Source organism: Rhincodon typus, chromosome 7 (assembly GCF_021869965.1).
Source record: "Rhincodon typus isolate 14 chromosome 7, sRhiTyp1.1, whole genome shotgun sequence".
Classification (NCBI taxonomy): domain Eukaryota; kingdom Metazoa; phylum Chordata; class Chondrichthyes; order Orectolobiformes; family Rhincodontidae; genus Rhincodon; species Rhincodon typus.
Window position 1 is genome coordinate 96,532,541 of NC_063338.1, and position 9,228 is coordinate 96,541,768.

A 9,228-nucleotide genomic window follows, 5' to 3' on the forward strand; every position below is an offset into this window, starting at 1 on the left:
CCAACAGCGTCGGGTAATATAATCCGAGAGTCTCACCTGAGACAGAGAGACAGAGGGAGAGGGAGGGGAGTGAAGCACTGTTCAGATACCCCCACGCACACAGTTTGTTGCTGCCCCTGGATCGAGATGAACTACAACAAGACGCCGTTCTCCCGTACAGCCAGCTCCAGCAGCATGGTGATCGGGTTAACCCCCAGGAGAGCCAGCAATGCCCGCAGCCTGCAGGGTGATGCGAGCAGGAGCGTGAGAGTAGCTTCTTACAGCCCGGGCAGTATAACCAACCTGAGCAGGATTGCAGTCCCCAACACCTTCAACCAGCAGGATGAGCTGCAGGGACTGAATAAGCGACTGGCTATTTACCTGAACAAGGTGAAGAGCTTGGAAAGTACGAACAAGGAGTTGCAGGGCAAGATCCATGCTCACCTGGCTCAGAAAGGTAACCTGGCTCGGGACTGGAGCTCTTACGAGAAGCCAGTGGTGGATATCTGCAAACAGGTGGGTAATTGCTTTAGAATCTTCAATCCATCGGTAACATTCTGTCCCCAGACCGTTCTTTTAGACTTATTATTTCAAAGAACTGACCCGAGTCCAAGTTTGTGATGCACGCAGATGTGAAATTCACAATACAAACAAAAACCAGGTAGAATGTAACAAATTCAAACGGGAAGTGAGGAAAGAGACCTGACAGCTAAAGAGGGTATAACAAGAAACTGGCAGCTAGCATTAAAGGGAATCTAAAATTCTCCTCTCGACATCGTTTTAATTTTTCATTAATGAGGTTCAGCTGGCTGGGTTAGCATTTGTTGCCCATCCCTAATTGCCCAGATGGCAGTCAAGAGTCATTGCTGTCGGTTTGGAGTAACATATTGGCCAGACCAAGTAAGGATGGCAGTTTCTTTCCTTGAAGGATGATAGTGAACCACATGGGTTTTTTTTTTGATAATCAACAATGAATTCATGGTCATCATAAGGCTCTTAATTCCAGATTTTCTAAAAATTGAATTCAAATTCCACCATCTTCCATGGCAGGATGCGAACCTGCATCCCCAGAACATTAGTTGGGTCCCTGGGTTAACAATCCAATGATAATACCACGAGGCAGTCACCTTACCAATAGAACACAGTAATAGAGCATAGATCTAGTAAAATGGTGGTTACAGAAATGGAGATTGTTGTGTGACTTAGAGACCAGATTGATGGGGCGTGGCTGAGGTACAAAATGAATAGTTTACATCAGTCTTTATCAAGGAGGAAGATCCTGCTGATGTTGTAGTGGAAGACGAACTATTTTAGATACTGAATGGACTGAAATTGATGAAGGGGATCTATTGGTGGGCTACCTTGATATATCACCAGGACCAGATGAGATGTCTCTGAGGAAACTGAGAGTGGAAATTGTGAAGAGATTGGCCATAATCTTCCAGTCCTCCTCAGGTACAGGGGTGGTGCCAGAGGACAGGGGATTTGCAAACATTATGTCCTTGTTCAAAAAAAGGTGTAAACATAATCACAGCAACTACAGTTTAACCTCAGTGGTGGGAAACCTTTCTGAAATGATCAACAGAGACAAACTCTGTAGTCGCTTGGATAAAAATCAGACAATTGAAGAAAGCCAGCACAAATTTGTTCAGGTCAAGTTATGTTTAATTCACTTGATGGAGTATTTTGAGAGGGTTGAAGAGGGTAATGCAGGTGATGTGATGTAAATGGACTTCCAGAAAGTGTTTGATAAAATGCCACAAAACAGGCTTGTCCGTAAAATGTGGTTGGGCAAGCTGGGAAAGTGGTTTAAAAAGCACACAAGATCCTGCACTTTATCAGTGGAAGCACAGATTGCAAGGGAGAACCTTTGTAAAACACGGGGGAGTTGTGTTCCATTCTGGATGTGAAGTTATTAGACAGGGTGCAGTATAGATTTGTGACTCCGATTCCAGGGATGAAGACTTAAGTGACTGGATTGAGAGGGGATGTTGGGTCTGTTCTTATCAGGATGGGAATCTTAAGTAGAGATTTGATGGAGATGTTAAAAACATGACAAGCCAAGGCAGAGTAGATCAGGAGAAACTGTTCCCATTAGTGGCAGAGTTGAGAATCAGAGGACACAGATCTTTGATGATTGACAAAAGGAGCCAATGACATGAGGAAAAACCTTTTCATCAGTGAATCATTAGTATCTAGAATGCACAGCCAGAGAGTGTGAGGGAGGCAGAGTTTATTGAGGCTTTTGGAAAGGAATTGGAATCCGAAGAAAATACAGGGCTACAGAAAAAAGGTGACTGGGTAGAACTTGCTAAATTCCTCCTACATTACCAGCACTGACTAAATGGGTTGAATAGTCTCTTCTGTTTTGTCACCATTTGATGATTCTATGATTTAGCCTTCATGTGAGATGAGTTTAAAGGGTGGATAAAATAAGATCCAGTGCTCAGATCTCATTCAGACCCTGTTTTATTCTTTTCATTGTGTCTCTATTTAGGCTTTCTACATTTACAACTCCACTGGAATCTGCCCCTGTAAACTGTAAAAACACATTCATTGCTGGTGGTGGCACTGCAATGTCTCATGAGGCAAAGGTGTACATCAAGTGTGTATCAAATCTCCAGTTTGTGGACAGAAGTTGTGGAGGAGTTTAAATATCTCTGTAAATACAAATATATAAACAAACATTTTCTTGTATTTACCATATTTTCTGTGAATTCTAAGTTGCTTTGTTTTTGTAAACAGGTATCGCTCTCAGTTCCTTTCTCTCTCTCCCTTTCCATCTTTCTCCTTCTCCCTTTTTCTCTCTCCCTCTATCTCACTCTCTCCTTTTCTCACTCTCTTTTCCCTACTCTGTCTCTTCCTTTCTCTCTTTGTATCAAGAGCAGTGCAGTATTTTGAATCACTGTGAAATAGGTAATTGATGGAACAATGAATATCAACTTGTAGTTACACAATTTATGAAAATATTAAAATTATACATCAGGATATATTATTAACTTTATACATTGGGATAAAACTTCTGACAAAAGCCAGAAAGTAAATGCTGGTTACTGCAGGCCTGTGCTGAAAATTCCTTGACACACCCACAATGAACCTGAATCTGTGTTTATTTAATGTTATTTCAACTTTAGTGCATTAAAGTGACACAGGTTTGGCTGACTTGTGCATTGTTTGGCATCTCACTCCTGACCTTATTATGGGATGGATGTCAGAAATGCTTTGGTACTGGAGAATCACAAAATCCTGGGATTGTTCAATATGGGAGACATTCAGTTTATTGGGCATCAGTGTCAAAACAGAGGAATTAGGAGCAGGATTAGGCTATTCAGTCTCTTGAGCATGCTCTGCCTTTTAATACAATCATGCCTGATCTTATCTTCACCTCAAATCCACTTTCCTGCCCACTATCCATCACCCTTTAACCCATTACGAATGAAAAATCTGTCTATTTGTTCCTTAAAGTTACTCAATTTCATGGCATCCATCAGGTTCTGAGGGAGCGAATTCCACGCATTCATGACCCTTTGATCTTCTTCTCATCTCTTGTAAATCTACCACCCATTAGCCGAAAACTATGACCTCTCATTCTAGATTGCCCCACAGGAGGTAATATTCTCGACTAGTCAATGCCCGTTACCATCTTCCCTATCTCAATTACATCTCCTCTGATTCTTCTAAACTCTAGAGAGAGTAGGCCTAAACTGCTCAGTCTCTCTTCATTGGGTATGCCTGGAATTAATCCAGTGAATGTCCTCTGAATGCCTTTAATGCAATGACATCCTCACATTCATTTCTGTTGGTTGGAGTCATACCAAACACAAAAGGAAGATGGTTGTGGATTTTGGAGGTCAGTCATCTCAGCTCCAGGACATCCCTGCAGGAGTTCCTCAGGGTAGTGTTCTAGGCACAACCATCTTTAGCTGCTTCATCAATGTCCTCCCCTCCATCATAAGGTCAGAAGTGGGGATGTTTGCTGAAGATTGCACATTGTTCAGCATCATTTGCGACGTGCCAGATCTCAAGCAGTTCATGTTCAAATGAAGCAAGATCTGGACAATATCCAGGTTTGGGCTGACAGGTGGCAACTAATATTCATGCTTCACAAATGCGAGGCAAAGACCATCTCCATTAAGAGTCAATCTAACGACTGTCTCTTAACATTCAATGGTCACCAAATCCCCCACTGTCAACATCCTGGGGGGTAACCATTGACCAGAAACTCAACTGGACTCATCACATAAACACAATGGCTATAAAAGCATGTCAGAAACTAGATTTACTGTGGCGCGTAACTCACCTCCTGACTCCCCAAAGCCCATCCATCATCTACAAGGTGCAAGTCAGGAGTGTGATGGAATACTCCCCACTTGCCTGGATGAGTGCAGATCCAACAATACTCAAGAAGCTTGACACCATCCAGAACAAAGCAGCCCACTTGATTGGCACCACATCCACAAACATCTCACTCCCTCCACCACCGATTCTCAGTAGCAGCAGTGTGTACTATCTACAAGATGCACTGCAGAAATTCACCAAAGATCCTTATACAGCACCTTCCAAACCCATGACCACTTGCATCTAGAAGAACAGTGGCAGCAGATACATGGGAACACCACCACCTGAAAGTTCCCCTCCAAGCCACTTGCTACCCCGACTTGGAAAGGTAGCGCTGTTCCTTCAGTGTTGCTGAGTCAAAATCCTGGAATTCCACCGCACCCCCAAAGGACATTGTGGGTCAACCCACAGCATATGGACTGCAACGGTTCAGGAAGGCAGCTCACCACCACCTTCTCAAGGGGCAACTAGGGACGGGCAATAAATACTGACCAGCTAGTGATGCCCGCATCTCATGAATGAATATAAACAAATTTACTGCATGGACATCAGTATCGCTACATTCAGTTATTATGGAGTGTGTACATTTTAAGATCTGTATTCAATCTCTTGCTGTGAAATGGGTGACCACTCAACAAAATTAACTGATGTTGATTTATTAATCGCTGATATTTGTATAAATGAATCCCATTTCCCTGCAGGTTCAGGAAACAAACATGGACAACGCTGGTCTGACTCTGCAGCTGGACAACTGCGAACTGGCCTCTGACGATTTCAAAGTGAAGTGAGTGCGGGGCAGGGACTATGAAATGTAAAGAAGTAGGCCATTCAGCCCATTGAGTGTGCTGCACCAACAATGAGATCATGGTTGATCTGATCATCCTTACCTTCACTCTCCAACCTTTTTGACATAAGCCTCAATTCCCTTCCTGATTAAAAATCTGTCTGTCTCAGCCTTGAATATACTCACTCCCCTCTGAGAGAAGAAACTCCTCCTCATCTCTGTCTTAAGTGGGTAACCCCTTATTCTGAGATGATACCCTCTGGACTGAGGAATGAAATATGCAGATGACTGAATGGGTTGAATAATGTCCTGATGCAGAGCTAACTGTGGAGGGTCTTTTTTGTTTTGTTCTCATTTGGGGCTAGATTCTCTGATTTCAGAGTGATTTGGCATTTGGTATTGCAATTGATCTTAATAACTCATTGTGATAGAGAGCGAGAAACAGCTGGTGTTTGTCCAATGATACCCGGACTCAACATCAAGAGGGCATTATACCCCAAGGCTGTGTGTTTAGCAAAGGCCATGGGTGAATATTCTGTTTGCACATGGAGAGCAGGCAATAGGGTGAAGCATTGATGGGTGAAAATTGAGGAGGGGAGGTGAGAATATTGCTTTAGGAAAGTCCTTCAGTTTTGAAAGAAATAACTTTCATTTCTATCGCACTTTGCAGAGCTCCAAAACGCTTTGCACCCAATGAAGTATTTTTTGAAGTGAACTAACTGCTATAATTTAGGAAACCAGGCAGCTATTTTGCACACTCCAAGATCTTAGAAATAAGAATGTGATCATAAATGGATAATTATTTGAAGCTTAAATATTGTCCAGGGCACAGGGGTGAACTCTTGTACTCTTCTCTGAATGCTGCCTGAGATTTGAGATTTTTTGCACTCACTTGAACTCATGATCCCAGCTCTTTAATTCCCAAATGATTCATTCAGTTTCACAATTGGACACTGGGGAGACAGGGATTCTTCTCTTTTGAGCAGAGAAGGTTTAGCAGGAGGTTTAATCCAGGTGTTTAGCCAACCATCTCAATACCATAACAGCAATTGGCACCATCTAGTTTTCTGGCGGAGAGAATGGGAAGCTGCTTGGAAATGAGATGCAGCTAGCCAATAATGAGACACAAATACATGAAAATAAGATAGTCATGGTTCATCAGCAAGATTCAAAATTCACCATTGATATGCTGAGAAGATGCTTCCCCTCATGGGAGAGTCTAGGACTAGAGGGCCCAGTCTCAGAATAAATGGATGCCAATTTAAGACTGAGATCAGCAGGAATTTCTTCTCTCAAACGGTTGTGTGTCTTTGGAACTTCTTGCCACAGAGAGCTGTGGGGGCAGAGTCCTTGTATATATTTAAGGCTGAGCTAGATAGATTCTTGATCAGTCGGGGAATCAAGGGTCACAGGGAAAAGGGGCAGGAAAGTGGACATGAGGAATGCCAGATCAACCATGATTCAACTGAGTGGCGGAGCAGGCTCGAGGGGCTGAATGGCCTACTCCTGTTCTTATTTCTTATGGTCCAACTTAAAGGAGAAATTAGGATTTTTTTACCTGATGCCGGGAATCTGATTTTTCATTTTTGCCATATTTGCCCAACTTTCTCACCTTTCCCTTGCTGCTGATGGCCTGGGGAAATTCTGCCTGATAGGTTTCTGTAGAATAATGACGTTAAGGGATGTGGAAACAGTGTGTAATGGCAGAGCAGTCTTGATGGGCTGATGGGCCTTCTGTTCTGAAGTTCCTATGTTCAAAGTCATGAGTGGGTTTCACACAGTAAATAAGGAGAAAATGTTTCCAGTGACAGGAGAGTGAACGTGATTAGTCAAAGAAATAGAAAGATTTCTCTTAGATGTTTGCTAGTACAAAACCTGGCTATTGCTGAAAGAAAAGACACAATTAATTGAAACCTTTTTGTCTTATCAGGACAATTTGTAAGAATTACTTGGTAGAAGGAAAACAATATTTAGACTGGGTGAAGGGACAGTGCTGTTTGGTTGGCAAAGGACTCTGACTGGTAGAGGTGTTACCATGGAGAATGCACCAGTTAGATGATGACTGACTGTTAACTGCCAAGCTTTGTTTAAATTTGAAGCCGGGCAGGTTGAAGATGATTAGTCAAGGCATTAAAAACCAAAAGAACTGCAGATGCTGAAAATCAGGAACAAAAACAGAACTTGCTGGAAAAGATCAGCAGGTCTGGCAGCATCTGTAAAGAAAAAAATCAGAGTTAACGTTTTGGGTCCAGTGACTCTTCCTCAGAACAGTTCCAGCAACTTTTATTTTGTTAGTCAAGGCATTAACCCTAAGAAATGAACCAGAGAAAAGCTGTCACACATTCTGAGTTGAAAAAAAGCACAGTGTGTGTACATGTTCATTCTGTCTGCAAACGTACATGGTCCTGTATTTATCAATGCAGCTTCCAGTGCACGTGCGTTCCACAATGCAAATTAATGAAGTGAATTGTTGTCATCTGGAACATGCTGCTTGAAAGGGCAGTGGAAGCAGATTCAACAGAAGCTTCCAAAACAATTGGAGAATTCGTTAGAAAAAAGGGAAACAAAACAGGATCATGGGCAATGATCAGGGGAGTGGTCAAAGAGAAAATACAGACATTGATGGGCCAATTGGCTTCCATCTGGTGTTGCAGGATTCTAGGAATTTCAAAAGGAATCTGGGTAAATACTTGAAAAGGACAAATTCACAAGGCTAAATGTGGAAGTAGCACCAATTGGATAATTCTTTCAAAGAGCTGCCACTGACAAGGAGGACTGAACAGCCTCTTTCTGATCTGTGAAAGTCTAAGGTTTCAAACTGTGACCACTGGAAAGGTCTCAAGCGCCAGGCTCACTGGCTTAACGGTCATTGCTTGAGACTGCTTTGTAACTCAGTGATCATTGGTCTCCAGGTGGCAATCAGAGTTGGACCTGCGGCAATCAGTGGAACAGGACCTTAACGGGCTGCGGAAAATCCTTGATGACACCAATGTGGGCCGCATGCAGCTGGAGTCCCAGATTGAGGCCTTGAATGAGGAGCTGAGTTATCTCCGGAAGAACCACCAGGAGGTGAGAAGGAAAGTGCATTAATATAGCACCTTTCACCAATTAGGACCAAAGGGGTGATGGTGACTAGTGGCAATGTCACTGGTCTGGTAATCTATAGACCTGGGCTATTGTCCTGGGCTTACAGGTTCAATCCCTTCATTACAGCGGGTGACATTTCAACTCTGTTAGTAAAAATCTGGAATCACAAGTTAGTTTCAGTGATGGCAACCATGACAACGATCACCAGCTGCTGTAAAGACCCATTTGGCTCACCTAGTGGGAGGGGAATCTGATGTCCTTACCCAGTCTGACCTGCATGTGACTCCAGACCCATGTGGATGACACAAAACACCGTCTGAATTGGCCAGCAAGACTCTCGGTTCAAGGGGCAATTAGGGATGGAAAACAAAAGCTGGCCTTGTCCACATCCTGTAAAAGACTGAAAAAGAACAGTGGGGCAGTTCTCTGTCCTCAGTAAGATCCCAAAATGATCAGATAAATTATTTTAGTGACATTTGTTCATGGATAAATATTGGTCAAGTCATTAGAAAATAGTGAAGAGCTCTCTCTAACATGGTGGCATCCCATGGGATTTGATACCCACTAAATAAGGCTGATGCTGAGTCAGTTTGACATCTCATTTGAAAGGAGGCACCTCCAAAGGAGCAGGCCTCCTTAAGTTCAAAGAATCTCCTTCAGCCCCACTTTCAGTCACAAGTTCTCTCTTTTCCCCTCTCTCGCTCTGTTTGTACAGGAAGTGGATGAGCTCAAAAAGCAAATTGCAAATTCCAGTGTCTCAGTGGAAGTTGAAAATTCCGACGACGAGGATCTTGGGAAAATTATGTGCAGCATCCGTGAGGAATATCAGGCCCTGGCTGATCAGAACAGAAAGGATGCAGAGGAATGTTACAGAAAGAAGGTATAGAAGACACGAGGACTTTGTGTGATTTGGACAGTACGGGTGTGTCTCAGAATATTTGTGTGAATTTGCATGTGTGTGTCTCTGTGTATGTGTGCACACGCATGTGTATGTGTGTGTGTGTGTGCGTATGTGTCTGTGTCCCTGTGTACATGTGTGT

General features: G+C 43.0%; 1 protein-coding gene across 2 annotated transcripts in view; it reads left to right on the forward strand.

The window, feature by feature from the left end:
- Positions 1-36: 36 nt before the first annotated feature.
- LOC109922676 (keratin, type I cytoskeletal 18-like) overlaps positions 37-9,228 on the forward strand; it is a 14,915-nt gene continuing 5,723 nt past the window's right edge. For both annotated transcript variants that reach the window (XM_020522716.2, XM_048598540.1), the window contains exons 1-4: positions 37-495; positions 5,019-5,101; positions 8,014-8,170; positions 8,904-9,068. In XM_020522716.2, coding sequence (XP_020378305.2) covers positions 127-495; positions 5,019-5,101; positions 8,014-8,170; positions 8,904-9,068 — 774 coding nt within the window. In that variant the 5' untranslated portion in view covers positions 37-126. The remainder of the gene's footprint in view (positions 496-5,018; positions 5,102-8,013; positions 8,171-8,903; positions 9,069-9,228) is intronic.